At 41.4% G+C, this 23,283-nt stretch overlaps 1 protein-coding gene across 1 annotated transcript; it reads left to right on the forward strand.

Moving 5' to 3' along the window:
- The first annotated feature begins 276 nt into the window (after positions 1-276).
- On the forward strand, positions 277-22,917 carry LOC142836990 (nuclear autoantigen Sp-100-like). The gene is made up of 6 exons (XM_075951775.1): positions 277-411; positions 12,614-12,758; positions 14,184-14,352; positions 15,235-15,309; positions 22,467-22,499; positions 22,757-22,917. The coding sequence occupies exons 2-5, from the start codon at positions 12,615-12,617 to the stop codon at positions 22,487-22,489; spliced, it is 411 nt and encodes a 136-aa protein (XP_075807890.1). The 5' UTR covers positions 277-411; position 12,614; the 3' UTR covers positions 22,490-22,499; positions 22,757-22,917.
- The last annotated feature ends 366 nt before the right edge of the window (positions 22,918-23,283 follow it).

Genomic DNA, 23,283 nt, shown 5'->3' on the forward strand with positions numbered 1-23,283 from the left:
ATGATTGTTTGGATTTGAGGGGAGTTTTGTTGTTGTTGCTTTTGGGTTGCTGGGTTTTTTTTCTATCTCTGCATACATATGGCACTCCTGGGAACTGTCCCTGCATGTCCCTAGTGTGCCCCGTCGTAATCTTCTAGTTCCCTCTTTCTGCTCCCCACTGCTCCCACATTTCAGGAAAGAAGACAGGATCTCAGAGCACATTGACATTAGAGAAATACTTTCGGTTCTCTTTTCCTCATTTGGGCGGAGCCCTCTCCGCTGAGTTAAGAGTTCAGGCTGACTTCCTGCTCTCAGCTGTGGGCCACAACTCAGGGTCTGGAAGCCTGTGAGGAAGGAGACCAAGGGTAAGAGCTCACCCTCCCGTGACCCTGGCAGGAGTTGAGAGACAGAAGGTGGCAGCTTCAGCAACAGGTGAGTCTTTCTCCCTCTGTAACTTTGCCCTCTGACAGCTGGGGTGATTTCATGTCTTAATTAAGTGGCTGTAGCTTCAGTCAGTCCGAAGCCCTGGACGTGAAGAAGTTCTGCACTGTAGTTAGAGAGAAGAGCCAAGAGAGAGGAAGAGGGGAGAAAGAGATGGAGACGGATAGACGGTCAGAGAGTGACAGAGACACACAGAGAGACAGAATCAGAGACAGACAGACAGAGAGAACACTTGAGTTTTTAAAACTGAGTACGATATCTGCTGAAGAGGTCAGCTTGCCATCACACACAGTCAGAACGTTCTTGTGTGCAGCACTGTCAGCTGTCAGAAGGAGACTCTGGTCACACCTGTCAGGGACTCCTGGCGACCTCTGTGACATGATTCTGTTGTTATCTCATGAAATCTGAGTGTTCTCAGTCCCTCTGCCTCTCTCTGCTTTCACTAAGTCACCTCAGGGAAGAAATTCAAACAACAGAGTCTCAGAGTCAGCAGCTGGCTCCCCTCTGTCCTGGTCTCCTACCTGTCTGGCAGGACTTGTCACCTAGGAAGCTGTCCCAGGCTCACTCCTGGTCTGAGCGCTCCCTGTCAGATTTTGATCAAGAAGGAAAAAGAAATAGGCCCGTGATAGTGACAGCCATGGCAAGCTGCACGTTTTTATTTTCACTTCAGCGTCCTGTCCTAGGAGGGTGATTCCTCTGACAAAGACATTGTCGACCTCTGTCTGCTCCACAGTGGTGATCAGATGTGCTCTTCAGAAACAGTGCCTGTCAGGGTGTTTACTACTGCACAGGAAGTGATACATTTCCAGTACTGGCGTTGAACATAGGGCCTCGACTGTGCTTGACTATGCGTCTCTGTATTTTTTAAAAACTTTAGAATTGAGGTTTTGCTATGTCACTCAGACTGACTTTGAACTCATTCTACATCCCAGTCTAACCTTAAACTTCTGATCCTGTCTGATGTTTGTGTCTTTTCAGTGACTGGAGTTTCAGGGAGGCACCACCAGGCCTTGTTTCATAATAAAATGTGGTTTATAAGTTTTCAAGCCTTGTGGAAATATAGAAAAGATACAACCACTTTAACTGCCCTCCATACACACGCCCCACAGTTCCTAGTCTTGGGTTCATCCTTCAATACATATTAGACAGCTTCTCTTTGTCCTTTTATAATACCAGCTAGGCTGTTGTGAAACTTGTTATGTAGGCCAGGCTGGCCTGAGACTCCCAACAGAGACCCACCTGTTTCTGCCTCCCAAGTACTGGGACTAAAGGTGCATTCATTGTGCCTGGTTCTTATCTTCTACATCATATATACTCTGTGTGTCTGTATGTGTGTGCGTGCATGCATGTGTGTGTGTGTGTGTGTTGGAAAGAAAAAGAGACAAAAGAGAAATACAGTGACAGAGAGACAGACAAAGACAAGGGAGAGAGAGACAGAGAGAGAGAGAGAGAGAGAGAGAGAGAGAGAGAGAGAGAGAGAGAGAGAGAGAGACAGAGAGAGAGAGAGAGATTAGGTCAGGTTCTTTGGAGGCCAGCAGAGGGTATCAGATCACTGTACTTGTAGTACAGACGGTTCTGAGCTGCCAGACATGGGTGCTGAGAACTGAGCTCCCACCCTTGGGATGAGCAGCCAGCGTTCTTAACTGCTGACCTCTCCAGACTCTTTATCTTTTCCTTTGCTTTTCTTGTGTAACTTATTTTCATAACTATTTAATGATTATTTTCATTTTGTACTATTGTTCTGTATTCAGAGCCTTGGGTTATTTAAAAAGTAGAAACCTTATCGTAGTCCTCACCTTAACGTTTGCACATTTCCTTCGTTCTTCTTACCAGCTGCCTGCTATTCAGAGTGCTTGTATAAGGAGGAAGAGATTCATAATATCAGTTATGATTATTTATGTATGCATGTGTCTTGGTGTCACGGACAATGTAGAGGAGTTCTTTCCTTCTGTCTTGTGATTTCTGGGGTACAACCAAAGTCATCTGCCTTGGTTGCTAACTCCTTCATTAACTGATCCACCTTGCCAGTCCTCACCGTGAGTTTTACACCAGTCTGCTTTGATGGACATTAAGGTCACTACCGCAGTTCACTGTCACCAGCATGCTGTAAGGACAGTGGTCATGTGATTCATTTTGCTTACTTTCAGGATACTTCATTGTGTCTAAAACAAACAAGAGTGGAGTTCCTGAGTCAAAGGGCAGCAGTGACCACTTGCTCGTAGATGCTGGCACGTGGCCTGTGAGGAGGCAGCGTCAATGCTCTTCCTGCCAATAGCAGATGAGATGGGGAGTCTCCCCTCTCTCTGCCCGAGACTGCAGAGGCGACAGAGATGTGTGTTCATTTGCATTCTCCCATTAAGTGGTGTATTAGTTCAGATCTTTTATTGCTATGAAGAGACTCCACGAAATAGGCAACTTTTCTAAAGAAAACCCTTCCATTGGGGTGGTTCGCTTACACGTTCAGGGCTTCAGTGCATTGTCATCAGGATGGGGACCAGGGCAGCATGTAGGGAGATGTGGTGCTTGAACTGAGAGTCCTACATTTTGACTCGGAGGCAACAGGAAGTCAGTTGATTGTCACACTGAGTGAAGCTTGAGAAAAAAGAACTTCAAAGTCTGCCTCCACAGTGACACACTTCTTCCAACAAATCCACACCTACTAAAGTGCCAGTTCCTTTAGGGGCCTTTTTTTTTTTTTCAAAACTCCACGAGTATGAAATAGGTTGCTTTTTCTGTGCACTGGCTGGGAAATTTCCTCCCCTAGGACTGGTTTAGTTTTCATGAACATTAATCAGATCTTATTCCTTCTTCTGTGCATTTGTTATATATCCTGGGGAACTGTGGGTATGACCCACCTGTGTGACTACATCGCATTTTGTGTTTGGTGATTTCTGTTTCTACAAAGTTAAAATTGAAATTTAGTATCAGTCATGTAAGAAAGAAGCATCCACAAATAAATCGATACCGGAGGGCACTGACAAAATCAAGCATTTTTGTGGTTTTGTGTCTCTGATTGCAGAACCTGGGTTGGAATCTAGAGTTTCTGTTTACCAGGCACGTTCTCTACCACTGAGCTACATCCCCAGCCCTCTCTTTAGTTTTTAATTTTGAGACAAAGGATCAATCAGTTGCCCAGACTGACCTTGAACTATAATTCTTCTGCTGCAGCTTTCTGAGTAGCTATGCCTACAGGCCTGCACCATCAGGCCTGACGTGAGTGTTTGTTTCATTTCTTTTGACCACAGTTCTATGGTCTTTGCATAATAGATCTTAGTCTATCTTTATTCAGAGAAAGTTTCTATTCTTCTTCTTGTTTCCATTTTAGGCACTGGAACCCCATTAGGCACCCCAGTTCTCACTGCCCCTGATGCTTTCCTTTTTCTGATTTTTAGCTTTCCATTCATAAGGGCTGTCTCCAACTCTTCCTACATGACAAGGACTTAAATTTTTAGTAAAGTTTGTTTTTTGGCATTTCTAAGTTTAAAAGTCGTGTGTGTGTGTGTGTGTGTGTGTGTGTGTGTGTGTGTGTGTGTCATGGTACATGTGCATAGATCAGAGAACAACACTGGGTGTTGGTCCTCATCTCCCATCCCGTGTGAGGCAGGTTCTCTTTTTTGCCTCTGTGAACACTATGCTGGTTGCATGGTGAAGCTTGCAGGGCTTCTCCTGTCCCCATCTCCTATTGAGCTGCAGACGTTGTTGAAAGTGCAGACCTGCCTGTGGTATCTGACATTTTGTGAGTTACGGGAATTTGAACTCACATCTTTATATTGGTGGGTCAATCCACGGAGTCAGCTTTCTAATCCTGACTTAGTTTTTAAAATTATATTATTAATTCATGTGTATGTGTGATTTGCCTGCATGTATGTCTGTGCAGCACACCATGCCTGGTATAGTATGCTTAGGCTCCCAGGAGTTACAGACACTTGTGAGTCAACATGTGAGCACTGGGAACTGAACCTGGGTCCTCTGGAAAAGCAGCCAGTGCTCTTAACCACTGAGCCATCTCTCTATCCCCTAATTTATAGGTTTTAAGGAAACAGATTGTGTGAGGGGTAAAACGGATCTTACGGGGGTCTTAGGTTGTCAACAAGATTGTGTAAGCTCTTCTGTAGGCTGCGTTTGTTAACTTCCTGCCCATCTTCTCCCCCATTTAAATCAGTTTTGAGGTGCTTTGAGGACAATTTCCTAATGTCTTCTGGTCATTCTTCCAAGTGAGGTCCTTCTGCATCTTCCAGCCTGCTGTCCTTTCTTTACCGTCTGCTTGCTGTGGTTTACAGCCCACCTCACTGATGGTTGGACCTGGGCCGTTCACAGCACGTTTAGCTTTCCACAAGATGTAATCCAGGATCTAAACATGTTCTTCTAATGTCCGTGCCACTTCTGCCAGATTTTTCTCAACAATGAGAGGAAATAGAGGTTGCTCGAATCTGCTCTCAGTACAGTTCTGGTGGCCATCGATTGTCTGAAGCCCATTTTCACAGTTTATGGCCTAAGTTCTGGAAGCAAGATATGAGGGCTGCTTCTTTCCTCCTTAAGGTTTTTTTCTTACTTCTTTATTGTAATCTGTCTTTATTTTTATTGTTGCTTTTTTATTGATCCTATTTAAATTTTCCTGGGTTTGTAGGTTGATGTCATTTATCCATTTGGGAACTCCCCAGTCACTATTTCTCCATGTATTATTTTCTTATTCTCTCCATTTTTGTATCTTTCCTCCCTGCCCCTTTCCTCCCTCTTTCCTTCATCCCATTGTCCTATAGAGTATTGGGATTCTTTTCTTTTGAAAAATGTTTTATTATTTATACTTCATGTGTATGAGTGTTTTACCTGTATGTATGTAAATGCACCCCATGTGTGCTTGCTGTCCACATAGGCACAAGAGGGTGTTAGATCCCTTAACACTTTAGTTATGAATGACTGTGAGCCACTATGTGGATGCTGGGGATTGAACTCAGATCCTCTGACCACCGAGCTATAACTCCATCCCAGAGAGGAACGGGTTTCATTCTGACATTTTCATGCAAGTGCACCAGTGTTTTTCTCTCTAGGACTAAAGGGATGAGGCATGTTCCATGTCCAGACTGTCTCTGATTTTCTTTCCTGAATTTATTTTCATTTATAATGTCTTTATTATATGTTAGCTGGATGTTTTCTATTGTTTTATCTTCTGGATCATCCCTTCACCAATAGTGTGTTGTTTTGTGTTTCTAGTCTTCTCTTAAAACCTTTCATCAAGTTTGAGAAATCAGAGAGCTGGAGAGATGACTCAGAATTTAAGAGCACTGGCTTCTCTTCCAGAGGACTAGGCATGCATATCAAATATTGCTCTTCTCAGCTCCCTAGTTTTGGTTTTTGATTTTTCAAGATAGGGTTGCCTTGTGTAGTGGTGGCTCTTCTTAAACTTGCTCTGTAGACCAGGCTGGACTTGAACTCACAGAGATTTGCCTTCCTCTCTTCCAAGTGCTGGGATTAAAGGTGTGAGCCACCACCAACTAGCTTACTCTCTTCTCTTGAAAGCCTTTTTATATTTTTTTTAAAGTATTATTATTGATGCTACAGTTTTTTTAATACTTAGTGGGTATGTGTGCATGTTAAGTGTTTGTGTGTGTGTGTGTGTACGCATGATGCATGAGTGGGTATGATGGTCATGTGTATGCATGTGTGCATGATGCGTGTGTATGTAGTGTGTGTGTATGTGTGTGTGCATGTTAGAACACATGGAGGTCAGAGGGCAACTTTATGGATTCTCTGGGTGCCTTTACTTCCTGAGACAGCTCTCTTACATGCTTTTCTCCAATGCTTATTAAATTATGCATATTTACATTGGAAGGATAAATTTTTAGTTAAAATTATTAAAATAAAATAACAAAAAGAAACACTTTTGTCATCCTCTAGAAGTCATCTACACAAATGAACATCTTACAACACTCTAGGAACACAGAACATGATGTGAATTGCCTGAATTTTAAAGAGGTGGTTCCTGCCTGGAATCTCAGCACTTGAGAGGTTAACAGGAGAATTTCTGTCAGTCTGAGGTAGTACTGGTCTGTAGAGTAAATACCAGCCAAGTATGGGCTACAGAGTGAGTCACTGTAGGCAGAACTTTCCTCTCCAGACTACCTGCTCCCAAATAACCAGCAGCCACATCCAAAGTATCTGACTCAGAGACTTAATATAAATGACAAATACTTAGCTGATAGCTCAGGCTAATTGCTACCTGACTCTCTTAAATTAATTCATATTTCTTATCCATATTTTACCACATGGCTTGTGTATTTTTCCTCCTTTCTGACACATCCTGCTTCCTTGGTGGTTGGCTAGCACCTGCTCTGACTCTGCCCTTCTTCTTTCCATCATTTTTCTATTTTGGCTCTCCCATCTATAATCCATGCTTGCCTACTGGCCAATCAGGTTTTATTAAACCAGTCTGAGTGACAAATCTTCAGTATGTGAAATGATTCTTTCACAAGATTTCTCCCTTTTTGTCCAACTAAAAAAGGTTTCAGTTTTAACATAGTAAAATTATATATAACAAAAGAAGTTATTAAGTAAGAATTAATTACAATTTAACTTCATCAAAAACTCCAGAAAGATGAAATGTTACCTAATGGCAGGAACATCAGGCTGTCTGGACAATTACCCAATGTTCCTCTGTACCGTTAGAGCATACAACTCTGAGCTACAGACCTAACATGTCTGAGAGACTTTCCTGTGATGCAGGGAATTCTGAAAGGCTGTCCTACCTTGTCTTAGCAAAGTACAGCAGTCACTTTTTTTGTTCTATTGATCCAGTTAGGTCAGAAATTGAGGCAAGGGTAGTTTCTATTCACATGGCTAGCCTTTGTCATAAAGAAGGAAAACTCATATGAGTTTTTCAATGCCCATCATCTTCTCTGAAGTAGATTGTGCTGCCAGGAGGAGACATGTCTCACTATCATGAGAAACCTTTGGTTATTAAACACATTAAATGCCATATTCTGTAGGTCTTTCAAGTGTTTGAAGACAACCTATCTATCTAAATATATCTGCTTATGATCTTAAAAGCATATCTAACATGAGTATAAATTTGGCTATTATAGATAACTATTAATTTATATTTTTAATTATATGTTACATTTTAAATGAATTACATGAGCACAAAAACCCAAACAAGAGTAGGTACATACATACTGCACAGCAAAATGAACTTTAAATTTGTATCAAAATACAAAAATCCATACAAATATAAAATATTTAAGACCAGTAGTTTGTGTGAAAGTAGATTCAATAATCTACACTTCTATCCTATCCTTTCTATATACCCCTTATTTTTCAGAAGGAGATTCATGAATCTAATCTGTTTTGTTCTACTTTTTTTCTGACCATAACTAAAATCAACTTGTAACCAACCCCCCTTAAATAATAATATCCATAACCAAATAATTAGTTTATTTGGACCACGGGCATAGACTTCTATATGACTTCCTGTTGCTTGGGAGTATCGGTAACCTTTTGGGAGCACTAAGAAAATTTAGAATAATTATTAAGTTTTGACTGTAGTATTCTATGAGGCTGGACCATCACAGTTAGCAGCCTGGTAGCTGTTCTGGATGCTAGATCTCCTGAACCATCATTTTCATTGGTGTTTAGTTTCCTCACCCTAAAGATGCATAAACTTTTAAAGGTAACAAACATATCTGTATTAATACAAGTATAGATTGTTCACTGTACACAGGTCAGTAAATATATTTTTGCTATGTATTTGAGCAGGTAAAATATATATTACATATCTTGTAGTTCTTTTACATTTATTTTTTGTTTGTTTGTAGCCAGGATCTTTCAGGGTGGGGGGTTCCTTGAGCAAACCCAATTTTCTTTAACCCAGAATGAATGCACAGCTTCTCATTCCCTGTAGAAATAAAAGCATAACTTCTCCCTCAAAGTAACACATCTTTTGACTTAACTTTTGAAGTCAAGATATTTATAAAATATATAGGTTGGTTGAATCTAGTAGTTATTATTATCTAGTGTCTCCTAGCATCCAAAAAATTCAAACACACCATATTAACATACAGGATCCAGACTCTGTGTATTTCCTATCTTTACATTGCTAATTATACTTTATTACTCTATTCCCTTTTTTTCCTTCTCTTTTTTCTTTATTTTTTAAATTTATTTGTTTATTAAAGATTTCTGTCTCTTCCCCGCCACCGCCTCCCATTTCCCTCCCCCTCCCCCAATTAAGTCCCCCCCTCAGCCTGAAAAGCAATCAGGGTTCCCTGTCCTGTGGGAAGTCCAAGGAACCCCCACCTCCATCCAGGTCTAGTAAGGTGAGCATCCAAACTGCCTAGGCTCCCACAAAGCCAGTGCGTGCAGTAGGATCAGAAAACCCATAAGGACCTTTTCTACCCTTTTCTTTTCTCTACCATTCCTACATATATTTTTTTTTAACATATTGTAACCCATTCAGAGGTTTTTTATTTCTGCCTGAATCTGTCTTTACTGCCTATCTATAAACTTTTCTGTCTGCATGAGGCAAACCCCTTAAGCTGCCATGCAGCATGTTGGCAGAGCTCTCAAGCCTGCAGGCATTGGCTGGGAGAGTCTCTGTACTGTGGACTGTAGGAGAGACTGCAAGAACCTGTCACATGATTTAGCTCACAGCAGTTGGCTGCTGGGCCCATCTCACAGGTAGCTGTTGCGAGAAGTGCATGGCAGGAGAGTGTGAGTCTGGCTCTCTGTGTTTAGAAACTTTTTAGGCTTTTTTATGTGGATCTATGCCCACAGTAGGTGCCATTTGTTGGCTTAGTTTTCCTGTCCCTGAAACGCTCTCAAATAATCACCCAGAGGCCTAATGTTAATTACAAATGCTTAGCCAGTACCTCAGGCTTATTACTACCTAACTCTTAGATTTAAATTACCCCATGTTTCCTATCTATTGTTTGCTACCTGACTCATGACTTGCTACCTCATTCTCTACACATCCTGCTTCCTTGGCAGCTGGCTGGCATCTCCTTGGACTCTACCCTTATTCTTCCCTTTATTTTCTCAGTTTGGTGATCCCAACTATAATTTCTGCCTGGCTCCCAGCCAATCAACTTTTTATTAAACTAATCTGAGTAGCAAATCTTGACAGCGTACAAAAGGATTATTTCAGCAAGTCATTCTATCTCTCTCTCTCTCTCTCTCTCTCTCTGTCTGTCTGTCTCTCTCTCTCTCTCTCTCTCTCTCTCTCTCTCTCTCTCTCTCTTCCATACTATTCTTTTTAAAGAAAAATTCTTTTAATTTCTTTTCCACATGCATCACTATGAATGTTGTTTTTTTTACCCTATAACTTCACTGAATTTATTAATTAGTACTATTATGTGTGTATAATCTTTAGGATTTTGTACATATAAAGTAATGTTACTTTCAGTTTTACTTACTCTACCTTCCTCCGTCCTTCCCTTTCTTCCTTCTTTTCTTCCTTTAAGCACAGTATAAGAGAGACTGCTGAGAGTGAATGTCCTTTCCTTGTCCCTGACCACAAGGGTAAATGCTCTAAGCTTTTTGCTTTTGAAAATAACATCATGGCTTCCCCATATATGATACTTGTTATACTGAGGTACAGTTCTTCTCGGCTGAATTTTGAGAGGTTTATTTCTATCATGAACACATGCTGAGTTTGCCCAATACCTTTTCAGCATCTGCTGGCGGGACATGGTTTATGTTTGCTTTGTATGAATGCGATGCGTCCCATTTACCGTTTTGCAAATGTTGAAGCATTCTTGCTTTGAAACATCCTGTTGGGATGAGAAGAAATGTCTGACATCTGTGGAAGGATTTCTGCATTGGTTTCCTGTTCATGAGTTTTATAAACAAGGCTAAGACACTCCTTAGTCACAAATACCAGAACTTTCCTCTGAAGTTAGGAAAGTGTCAGTTTGGTTAAACATTGTCTGTGACACAGGCTGGCTTCTTCTGAATCTGGACCTAGCGCTGTTTAGGATTCTTGGTCTGTCCAGGTTAGAAGCTATGCTCTGGAGTTAGGCAGATGGCCAGTTTGACTGTTGGCCTAGGTGAGGCTATAGGTTAGGCTCTGAGCCAGATGGTGTGCCTTGCTTTTGGGCTGCTTGGATGGGTAGAGCCAAGGTTATGCTTTGCTGTGAGGCAGAGCCAGCATATTGTCCTAAGGAGTGAGCTGTCTCTGTATCCAGACTGGAACGCTGGCTAGGAAGACCTGGTCAGTGTGGTCCCAGCACAGATGGAGGCACAGCCTGGCTTTGCAGATCACAGCATCTCCCATGTGATCTCCCATAGGATATCACTGATAGTGGGGGCACAGCTCCACCCCCAGCATGTTATCCCTGCCCCATTCTTTGTTTCTCCTTGGTCTGCTGCTGAGTCATCAGTGTTCTTCGTTGAGGAAAACAGAGGGAGCCCTCCCGTGGGCATCTTAGAGTTCTGGGGAGCCGTATGCTCTCATTTGGTTCTGTTTCCCCACTATAAAGAAACATTAGATCCAGGGTCACCACCTTGGTAACCTGTTCCAGCCTGAGCAAGGGGCAATGCAGTCCAAGTGAAACTGCTTACTTGTCCTTCTGATGTGAGGTTTGCAGCCCATGGGGAAGGTTTAGCCTCCTCCTCCAGTTGCTGGGGGAGCGATGGTAGGAATATTCCTGCTTGGTTGTTCTGTGCTGAGTGTTAAATTCATGGATATTCTGATATCACAAGATATCTTTTTAACCTAAATGTTGTTTGTCACCTCCTGACATTCCTGTTCAGACCGTGGGAACATCCAGTCATACAGCGGTAGTTAGGGTTTCTATTGCAGTGATATATCACCATGACCAAAAACAACCTGGGGAGGAAATGGTTCTTTTGGCTTACACATTCACATTACAGTCCATCACCAAAGGAAATCAAGGCAGGAACCTGGAGGCAGGAATCTGAGCCGAAATTATGGAGTAACACTGCTTACTAGCTGGATCAGTTTGCTGTCTTATAAACCGGAGGACCAGCTGTCTAAGGTTGACAATGCCCACAGGAAACTGGGCCTTCCCACATCAATCACCAATCAAGAGCATGCCCCACACACTTGCCTACAGGCAGTACAGAAGGAGGCATTCTCTTTTTCAACTGAGGTTCCTCTTTTCAGATAACTAGCTTGTGTCAAGTTGACAAAAAACAAAACAAACAAACTAATTTTTTAAACCCAAACCAGTTAGGATACAATGTGTGTTTGTTATTTACAATATCTGCCTTTTCCCATGCTCCAGAGGGGAGAAAATGCAGCCTGTCACCTTTAACGATCTGCTCATCTTTTTGGATATCCATTTTCACATTTTTGACAGTTTATTGAGTATAATTTACTTGCAATATAATTTACTATTTTAATATACATTCCAATGACTTTTACAGAGCCATGCAACCAGCAGCACAGTCCAAGTTTGGAACTTAGTTCTTACCCATCCCCTGAAGAACCCCTCACAGCTGTGGACAGTCCAATCTTGGTCCCCTTAGTCCATACATACATCTGTCTCTATGGAGAATTTCTGGGCATTTTATAGATATGGAATTATCCATTATATGGCCTTCTGTCTTTGGCTTCCTTTATTAAGAAAAAATATTTTTGAGATCCATTCACTCACAGAATGTATTAGCATTTTTTTCCTTTTATTGAGGAATAGTATTTCATTGTATGGCTTGTTCAGGTTTATGTTTCCACCCTCCAATGAAAGTACATTTCCACTGTTCCTAACTTTTGCTCTTAATAATGCTACTAGAAATATTTTCATATAAGCTGGTTAGAATATTCCTTTTCACATGTACGAGAACACGGAGTCCTGGAATTTTGAATCATAATTAACATTATGTTTCACTTTATTTTTGTATGTGTGTGGATGTGCAGTATACATGCATGTATGTAAAAACATTCACATGTGGGAGGGCTTATGTGTGCAGATGCACATGTATGAATGTGCACATGTGTGTAGAAGTCAGACGTTGATGCTGGGAGTCTTCGTCCATCTCTCTCCATCTTATATAACAAGGCAGGTTCTCTCTCATTTGAACCCAGAATGTGGATATTTAGTGGAGTTAACTCATTTTATTTATTGGGGTTAACTCAAGACCACCTATCTAATGTCTGTTAGTTCTTTATAGTCTTTCTTTTATTTCCTCAAGCATGTAGTCCAAGTTCTGATAACCATTTCCCCATTGTATTTCCCTCCAGGATGTCCACAGCACATGAGAACACAGAATCTATATTCCGGCTCTTCAGAGCACTTAAATTGGACATTTCAGATGCAATAAAAGATTTATTTCCTTTTCTAGAGGTCCTCCGTGACAACAATGTCATCAGCGATGAACAGTATGACGTAAGTGAAGTTTCTTACATCCTGACCCAGAAAAAAAAAACCTCCAAATTAAGTTACACTTTGCTATCTTGAACCAAACTGGATGACTGGCAGTTTAATTCAAGATTGGACTTTAAAAAAAAAAATGATGGAGTTATCTTTAAAACAAAGTTCTCATCTCTGCTCATGTTGTCTGTGTGTGTGTGTGTGTATGTGTGTGTGTGTGTGTGTGTGTGTGTGTGTGTGTGTGTTTGTGTGTGTGTTCACATAGGTGCTGGTACCTACAGAGTCCGGTAAAGAGCTCCAAATTCCCTGGAAAAGGAGATACAGGCAGTTGTGAGACACCTGATGTGGGTGCTGGGAATCACCCTGGGTCCTCTGTAAGAGCAGTACGTGCTCTTAACCATGAGCCAGCTCTCCAGACCCTGGACCCAATTTTTGACAAAGAATTATTGACAAAGTTTTCATAGCATTTTGTAGAGATATTAGTTCAATAATAAATTCATGAATTATAAATCAGAATTCTGGACTCAGGTTTAAAAATCTGCCTTTCTGGGGAGCAACATGTGTCGTGTAAATATTTCTGGAAGTGTTCTCTCATTGTTTCAAGGGGAGGAGAAGCAGAGGCTTCAGGAAATAGATAGTCCTGCTTCTATTTGAGGGGAAGGTGTTCCATGGTCCCTTCTGGAATCAGGGTGAGTATTGTTGAAGACAAGCCAGAGCAGAACAGGGGTTCTCCAATGATGGGCAATGCATTTCACACCATGTAAATTATGCGATTAAAATGAAACTAAACAAGCTAATACTCAAAGTGTTTTAATTTACTATTGAATAATTTTATTGAACTGACTTAATGATATTTCATTGAGCACATTTTATTTTAATTAATATCTATTTTTAAACCATAGCTCTGAGAACATAATACCTACAGCGTCTCTTTTAGAGCAATTTTTGAACCTATTCATTTTTATTTTATGTATACAAGTGTTTTCTCTGCAAGTGTGCCTATGCACCACCAGTATTCCTGGTGCCTCTGGAGGGCAGAAGAGAGCTCCAGATCCCCAGACACTGGAGTTACAGATGGTTGTGAACACCATGAGGGTGCTGGGAATCGAACCCAAGACCTCTGCAGGAGCAGCAAATACAATCACCCTCTGAACCATATCACCAGGCCCATTGTAAACCCTTAGCCCTAGTGTTCCTTTGTTATAGAAAGTGGTTCTTCTTACATGTCATAGAAATGATGGTTAGAACTCAAAGTCACTAGCTAGTATTTTCACAGAGAAAATATGCACTTGTTTCATGAAGTAGCCATGCAAATATAAAACTTTTCAATAGAAGATATGTCTGTTGTGGATTGAGGTACACTAACTATAATTGTTTCCTAGGGTTCTTCTGTGACCTGGAAGTCTGCACTTAAATTTTCTCCATTAAATATTTTTAAAGGATTTTCAAGAATCCCATGGAAACCTGATCCCTTTACATAAAGTGGTCTACAGAGTCTTGGGAGAACTGGAAGTGAAACATGACCTGGAGGCTCTAGGGTTATTGTTCTGTAAGCAAAATATGGAGGCATACCCTGATTTGGAAGGCATTTTTGAAAGATTTAAAAATGGTAATTGAGTTTAGTATAACCTTGGAGATCACAGTCCTTATTTCCCCTCAATAACCAAATATTAAACATCTACCATGTGTCATATACAGTGTTGCACAATCTGAGCTATAGCAGTTTAAAAATTAACATGTTATGTATCATCACAACACTTATATCTAAGGGCTACAATTGACACCCTCCCGAGGTCTGCTAGGCTGGGTATTTAGGTATGAGAGCCCCATGAGCATCAGGCTATGGAGAAGAGGACAGGAAGAATTCAGTCCCAGTAGGTCAGCCCTGCTGTGTCTCCTCAGTGGAGCCCTTGTAATATTATACATAGGAGTCCATCAGTTTCACTACCCCCACCTTGAGTGACAGCTCTTCTCTGGGTTGCAGGATCCATCTTAGCTTAGTACCACATGTTCATAGAAATCAACAATGTGTGAGCCAGTTCTTCAGCCCCATCTTGCCTGTCTTTAAAGCCTACCCATCATCAAGCTTCCCTTTGGTATGTGCCAGATCCTAGACCTTCCATCCAGGAAAGCCCCTCTTTCTACTTATACTTGTGATAGCCTGGAAGCCATGTTTAGAGTCTATTTTTTTTTCTGTTTTGACATCTATTTTCTCTGCCCTCTGAACACTGGAATATGAACACAGCACAAGTGTGTCTTCAAATTTTTAGTCTTGACCTTGAGTGTCTCCTTTCTCTATGGGAAGTCTCCCTTGTGGAGTCTTCTCTGTCCCAAGAGGTGATGGGTGAACTTCATTATGTAGGACGCATTGAACTTGAAGTGATCAGGAGACCGGAAATTCCTAAATGTGTAATGCAGAAATGCTGCACCTTGTCCCTGCTAAATATCTCTAATGGCTTCCTCTTCTTCTTCCCTCTCCCTCCCACTTCAGTCTTACCACATGATGAACTGCATTTGGAAGAAATTGATAGAGGGGATCTGAACTCACAGCTCAGTCTTGAACAAGGTAATTACACCTGGAGAGAGTTTTTTTATCGCCACACAAACTAGGAAATAAAGGTGATCCTTAGCCGAATGCCATTTGTGGAAAAACAGAGAAAGCAGTAAGGGGAGTGGCTATGAGCCTAGTGTTAGCTTTCCTGTACGGGGACAAATTACCCAGGAGAATATATACACACAAACTCTGAGGCAGGAGGATTGTGATTTTGAGACCAGCCAATTGTTCATAGTAAAACTCACTCAAAAACAAAATGGATACCTGGGAAGTCAATTTATTTGAGTTCATGATGTTAGGGACTTCAGCCCAATGGTTTGACCTCATTTCTTAAGATAGGGCAAAACATCAAAGCAAGGGCTTGGTGACTTGGAAGCAAGGGAAAAGAGGATGTGCCTGTGACCTTCAAGGTTACACCTCCAGTGATCTAAGTTCCTTCAGCTCATCTCTGCCTATTAAAGGTACCACCAACACCTACTAGTGCCATTCTGAAGGACAGACCCCTAATACATGAATCATGGAAGGAGGCGGTGCTTGAGATCTAAACTGACCAGCCTCTAGGAGGATGTAGGATCCTTCCGGAGTAACCATGACAACAAAGAGTGAGCCTGCTACCTATGATGAAGGAACCTGAAACCAATGTTAGTAGACAGATTGAAAGAGACTGACTACTCAGAAATAATTGTGACTTAGAGAAGCCTCTAAAGGAGGTGACCAGTATGGAACAGTGAAAAGTGAAGCAGTGTGGTCCACGGTGGCATCATAGAAGACATGCCATATAAGAGAAATGTTCCTGTTTTGTGCCTGCCTCTATATACATCGGTCTCTGAGACCAGATGTGTGATGACTGGGGGTTTCCACATCAACCAACTCACCAGACATCAGCAAGGTGTCTTAGGATGTAATTAAATTCAGATAAAGGTTTCAGTGTCACAAGACAGCAGTCTACTTCAGATGCTGGTTACATAGGTGTGACCCATGCTTCTTGTCAACAGCATAAATCAGAGGTTGCCATGGTGCTTATGCTACAGAACTTGTTAGCTTAGCTCATGAGTCTCTAGGAAATGTTCGATTAAATTTATTAGAAAAGTTATAGCTCAAAAATAGCTAGGCTCAGGGATATTAGGGAGACGACTCAGCTGTCAAAGTATATAGAAGCACAGGGGCTTGAGTGTGAGCCCCTTACTTGGGTCAAAAACAGCTCAAGATACAGGGGCAGGTGCTGTAATCTTTGTACCAGGGAGGCAAAGACAGGCAGCTCCCTTGAGATCACTGCTCAGGAAAACTGATGAGGTTTAGTCAAGAGAGAGATTCCATCTCTATAAAAAGATGTCATTACCACCTGAGGAATGACACCCAAGGTCATCCTCTGTTCTCTGCACGCATATGCACACTATCAATAACCACATAGAAGAGAGTTACCCTGAGGTAAAATGGGAAAAGAACACAGCCCTCTTTTGCCTTCCCGGGGCACACCACTCTTCTTCCAGCACTAATCTGACAGAGTTTGTCAACCCCAGATCTCTCTAAACAGTCACTTGGGATTTTTAATAAAAGTTTCACCATGCCTGCATTATTATCCATGCGATCAAGTCAAATTCTAGCTCTTCTCACGTAGGAGGTCAGTGCTCCAATGCTGTAATCATGGTTTATTCCCCTGGCAGCCAGCCCTCCATTCCTAATGTCTTTCCAAACTTTACCTCTGTAATATGCACTGTGGTGTTATTGAGGAAGGCTGGCTATGCTCAAGGGTAGACTGATTCTCTTTTCACCTTAATCACTTGGGAACTCACCCAGGATTTGAGGAGCTCTGGCCAGGAACAGGGAGTGAAGATCCAAAACTACCATTTCTTAATATGTCACAGTCTCACACTTGATGTTAGAGGAGATGGATTCAAACACGAAAAATGTTGTTTGAGAGCAAAAGTATTCCAGAAGAAAGATAGATAGAGGATGACACACAGCAAGAGAGTGGTAGAGGTGTGGGGAGAGCTCACGGATTCTTTGAGACAGAGAAAGGAAGAGGAAAGGAAATGAGAGCAGAAAGAATAACAGGCAATGGCAGAAGGAGCCATGTTGCTAGTTTACTACTTTGCGTCTACTTTTGATTTTAATCAACCCCAGCTGGTATGAAGTATTGGCATCATTCCGATGCCCAGTTTATAGAGGAGGAAGCTAAACTTGAGAGAGACCATGTGTGGAGAGTTCACGGGGTCAAATCAAAAGCAAGAATCCATGCACTCAGGAGGCAGAGTCTGTGTTCTTGTCCATGTACTGCTAATCTGATGGAAAACATGAAACAGAAGTAGGGGAAATAGAGAGGGAAAATACAGGAAGGAATAGCAGACATGGGAGGGAATGGAGACACACTGTTCCTGAGTCCTCATGAGAAGACCAGCAGGGACGAGCCAACAGATATATACGGGGAGGCTGTTTTGTGAAAGGCAATGTGGTCCAGAGACAGCTAGGAGTTCAGATAAGGCCTGAGAGCTCTGGGGACACATGCAGGCATCCTTTAGGCAGGGATATGAATGCAGGTCACCACCAGGTGCTAGAGTAGCCCAGGCAGGACTTTACTCAGTCAGAGCTGACTCTTTCAACCTAATCTTATGACCTAAGTCTGATCTCAGGAATCAAGGGGAGCTTGTCAGCTCCAGGGCACTTTATCTCTTGCGTATTAAAGGCAAAAGAGAACAACTCACTTCTACTCCTGAAACAAACATCTAGTGTTTGTTCCTTAGGACCTGGTGACAGATGTTCTCAAGAAAGCCTGACTTGGTCACACTCAGGTCCCTCCTCATCTGATGGTCTGTTCTTGTTGACTCTGTTAACAATGCTCTCTCCTCCCATGAGTACTAGCTTGCTTTCTGTTGCTGTGATGAAACCCCATGGCCAAAAGTAAAGTGGGGAAGAGATTAATTTATCTTATGGTTTATAATTCACCATGAAGGGACATCAGGAAAGGAACCTGAGGCTGGAACTGAAGCTGAGGTCATGGAGGAAAGCTGCTTACTGGCTTCCTCAGCCTGCTTCTTATATTTCCAAGAACGAGCCATACAGGGGAGATTAATCCTCCAACAAATGACCGTGTGTCTTGTGGGATGACATCTGAATGCCATTTGATACATGCTGTAACTCTCATGGCCCCGACACTGCAGTGTCTGACTTCACATCTTGGGTTCTGGGATCTAAAATCAGGTCCTCATGTTTCTGTAACAAGCACTTTAACCACTGAGCTATCATTCCAGCCTCAATGAGTTTGTTTTTTTAAAAAGTAGATGTAATAATCTACCCTTATTCTTTTTTTCCTGGTTAAATTAATTTTTTTGTATTTATTTATTAAAGATTTCTCTCTCTTCCCCGCCACCACATCCCATTTCCCTCCCCCTCCCCCGATCAAGTCCCCCTTCCTCCAAAGCCCAAAGAGCAATCAGGGTTCCCTGCCCAGTGGGAAATCCAAGGACCTCCCACCTCCATCCAGGTCTAGTAAGGTGGACATCCAAACTGCCTAGGCACCCACAAAGCCAGTACGTGCAGTAGGATCAAAAACCCATTGCCATTGTTCTTGAGTTCTCAATAGTCCTAATTGACCGCTATATTCAGCGAGTCCGGATTTATCCCATGCTTTTTCAGACCCAGGCCTGCTGGCCTTGGTGAGTCCCCGATAGAACATCCCCATTGTCTCAGTGTGTGGGTGCACCCCTCGCGGTCCTGAGTTCCTTGCTCATGCTCTCTCTCCTTCTGCTCTGATTTGGACCTTGAGATTTCTGTCCGGTGCTCTAATGTGGGTCTCTGTCTCTGTCTCCTTTAATTGCCTGATGAAGGTTAATATTCAAGAGGATGCCTATATGTTTTTCTTTGGGTTCTCCTTCTTATTTAGCTTCTCTAGGATCACTAATTATAGGCTCAATGTCCTTTATTTATGGCTAGAAACCAAATATGAGTGAGTACATCCCATGTTCCTCTTTTTGGGTCTGGCTTACTTCACTCAGGATAGTGTTTTCTATTTCTATCCATTTGCATGCAAAATTCAAGAAGTCCTTGTTTTTTACTGCTAAGTAGTTCTCTAATATGTATATATTCCATACTTTCTTCATCCATTCTTCTGTTGATGGGCATCTAGGTTGTTTCCAGGTACTGGCTATTACAAACAATGCTGCTATGAACATAGTTGAGCATATATTTTTGTTGTGTGATAGGGCATCCCTTGGGTATATTCCCAAGAGTGGTATTGCTGGGTCGAGGGGTAGGTTGATCCTGAATTTCCTGAGAAACCGCCACACTGCTTTCCAAAGTAGTTGCACAAGTTTGCATTCCCACCAGAAATGGATGAGTGTACCCCTTTCTCCACAACCTCTCCAGCAAAGGCTATCAATGGTGTTTTTTATTTTAGCCATTCTGACAGGTGTAAGATGGTATCTTAAAGTTGTCTTGATTTGCATTTCCCTGATCGCTAAGGAAGTTGAGCATGATCTTAAGTGTCTTTTGGCCATTTGAACTTCTTCTGTTGAGAATTCTCTGTTCAGCTCAGTGCCCCATTTTATAATTGGGTTGATTCGCCTTTTACAGTCTAGTTTCTTGAGTTCTTTATATATTTTGGAGATCAGACCTTTGTCAGTTGCAGGGTTGGTGAAGATCTTCTCCCAGTCAGTGGGTTGCCTTTGTGTCTTAGTAACAGTGTCCTTTGCTTTACAGAAGTTTCTCAGTCTCAGGAGGTCTCATTTATTCAATGAGGCCCTTAATGTCTGTGCTGCTGGGGTTATACGTAGGAAGTGGTCTCCTGTGCCCATGTGTTGTAGAGTACTTCCCACTTTCTCTTCTATCAGGTTCAGTGTGTTCAGACTGATATTGAGGTCTTTAATCCATTTGGACTTGAGTTTTGTGCATGGTGATAGATATGGATCTATTTTCATTCTTCTACAGATTGACATCCAGTTTTGCCAGCACAATTTGTTGAAGATGCTCTCTTTTTTCCATTGTATACTTTTAGCTCCTTTATCAAAAATCAGGTGTTCATAGGTTTGTGGGTTAAAGTAAGGGTCTTCTATTCGATTCCATTGGTCGACTTCTCTGTTTTTATGCCAATACCAAGCTGTTTTCAATACTGTGGCTCTGTAATAGAGTTTGAAGGCAGGGATGGTAATGCCTCCCTATGATCTTTTATTTTATAATATTGTTTTGGCTATCCTGTCTACCCTTATTCTATTATATCTATATCCCCTTTTACTTTTCACACCAGGAACTCTGAATGTAAACTCCTTAGTTCAACTTCTTTCTTGACCATTACCAATAACAACTTCTAATCATTCACAATAAACTATGACAAACATCCATAACCCAATGAAGAAAATGACACACCCCAACCTCTTGCGAATGTGGGCATCGTGCTCTTTGTTTTACTTCCTGCTGTGAGAGGGCAATGGCATCTTTAGAGAATCCTGAATAAAAAATTGGGTTACTTTTCAAGTCTGGAGAAAGGAAGCCGTATCATTTGTTGTTCAGACTCTCCACAGTGGGAAAGTACAGGCTTTATTTGAAGTTGTGGCTAGAGCAGTTTTTAGGCTGGATCATCTCAGTTGGCCATGTCAAAATGATCCTGAGCAGTTTGTAGTCCAAAGCCGATCTTCAGGTGATGTTTTTCAACTTAATGGTGTTATCATAGTCCTGGTGGAATTGTCATTGTGAGGGCCCATCCTCTTTGGGAGACTTCAAAGGTAGCTGGTAGGCATGGTCTTGGTTCTCTGCAGAAAGTTTAAACATTTTAAATGTCATATGCAGCAGATCTCAAATAGTTGAAAGGACCATCCATACTTTGTTATATACATCTAGAGTTCAAAAACTTAATTCCTAGTTTCCTGATAGAGACTCTCACACAAAACCATGTACAGGAGGCTAGATAAAGCCTGTTTCTAGAATTAGTTATTATTCCATATGTCCATTAATATCTTGACAACAATTTAAAATATACATTAATCTTATAAATTATGATATAATATTTATACCTTAAGAAAAGCTCTTAACAAGTCAAAATAAAACCAAAGAATTATGAGGTTAGTGGTGATAAAAATAGTCCCTAAATTTTGGTTTTCTTTGTGTCCTAAATCAGGTGGCTCTTCTGACCTGAGGCAGAGATTCTAATTTTGTTTTAACAAACAGGCTTCCATTTAGAGAAGGAGACAACCACGTTCCAACTCCAAAGGCAACTTTCATTTTCAATTGAACTGGGACTACAAAAAAAAAAAGACCATTTGCATTATGTGTCTGTAGATAACAACAGAAACAAACATTTGAGAAAATTTATGAAATTTTATCCTGTTGGAGATATGATGTACAATAGACTGACTTACTCTTTTTCTCAGGGGAATTGCTCAGAAATCAAGGATGGCTTACACTCTGTAGTGAGTTCCAGGACAGGTTACAGAGTGAGGCCTGCCTCAACTCCATCTACCCAAAAATAAAAGTAAAAGAAGAGAAATAATTTTGAAATAAGGTCTTTGTTCTTCATTTATATCAGCCCTTTGAATTGGGAAAATCAGAAGGCTTCCTTGGCAGCTGAATCTATTTCTTTTGACATACTGTATATGAATCTTTCTATCATATATCTCAGATGGTCTTTCCCTGTTTTATCCTCAAAATGAAACAAAAAAGTCTTCTCATTGAGTATTGGCTGAGCATGGCCAGTGCAAGACTACACCTTCATACCCTACCTGCAGTTACTACTGTGGGGAGAGGAGTCTGCAGGAAATGATGCAGGAGCTAAGGGGTGGGATGGCTATTTCAGGGTTTCAAATTAAAATCTGTGTCATGGAATAGTCTTCACTGAGCTGGGTCATAGAGGAGGAGAGTTCTAACAAAGTGTAGGACAGGGCTTACTGTTTGGGGGGGGGGGATAGAAAAGCATGAGAAACCATACTTTAGTGTGTCTGGAAGCTACAGGCAATTAGGTGGCATCCCTCATCTGAGCTTACTGTGAAAATCATCAGGGCAGTAAAAGACGATCTAAATGTTTCCTTGAGTCACTGTGGGGTACATGGGGGTCAATTTCCATGAAGACAGCTTGATTTTAACAATGGTACATCCAGACAGAAATATCTAGAAGGCAATAAAAACACCTTGGTCACAAAATAAAAGACTCCCCCCCCCTGAATAATTAACTCTCTGTCTTGCAGGCCCAGCACCTGCCCACCAATGAAGAGGGACAGGTAATTATCACGAGACCCCCTGCCATGACTTCTAAGAGTATTGTCTACTAATTGTTTGTTTTCCATCTCTGCTGCCTTGTACTTTTCAGAATTGACCAATATGTATTTGATCAAAATTGAATTTATTCTGTGGTGCTCATATAGTTGTGATTTCACAAGCATAAGAGGCCAGGCTTGCTTTGATTATCTAAATACTTGAGATAGAGATGGGAACAAACCTTGAGAGCCATCACATAAATGATCTCGTCTACTTTCAGAGGGAAAACCCAACAAACCCAGAGTGAACAAAGAAAAACATAACTGCCCCATGACCTTCTGCCATGATGTCTGAGGCCATCATCTGCCAATTGTTAGTTGTTCATTTCTGCCATGTTATAGTTTGTTAAATTCACTGATGAAAATAAAAAAATGGATTTTATCACATGGTATTGTTGTGGTTGATATTTTAAAATATTGTACAATATAAAAGACCAGTTCTCCAGTTAACATTTGAGAGTAGGGTGGGAATGACTCATAACAACAGTAAAACAATGGACTGACAATATGGCTCAGGAACTAACTGTACTTGCTACTAAACCTGATGACCTGAGTTCAATCACCAACAACCATAGGATGGGAGAAGAAAACAGGTTCCAAAATTTGTCCTTTGCTCTCTACCTGGGTGTCACAAGAGTGTCTGCATATACACATGCATAAATAAAACGTAATTTTTTAAAACCTAAGGGCTGGAAAGATGGCTCTTCAAAAAACTCTGGTTTATTCTCCGTATTCACATTGTAGCTCC

Source organism: Microtus pennsylvanicus, chromosome 17, assembly GCF_037038515.1.
Source record: "Microtus pennsylvanicus isolate mMicPen1 chromosome 17, mMicPen1.hap1, whole genome shotgun sequence".
Taxonomy (NCBI): Eukaryota; Metazoa; Chordata; class Mammalia; order Rodentia; family Cricetidae; genus Microtus; species Microtus pennsylvanicus.

Bases quoted from the DNA above. Each gene is read 5' to 3' on its own strand.
- LOC142836990 (XM_075951775.1), top strand. From the start codon at position 12,615: ATGTCCACAGCACATGAGAACACAGAATCTATATTCCGGCTCTTCAGA. The intron at 12,759-14,183 runs GTAAGTGAAGTT...ATATTTTTAAAG, and splicing joins TCAGCGATGAACAGTATGAC to GATTTTCAAGAATCCCATGG. The intron at 14,353-15,234 runs GTAATTGAGTTT...CTCCCACTTCAG, and splicing joins TTTTGAAAGATTTAAAAATG to TCTTACCACATGATGAACTG.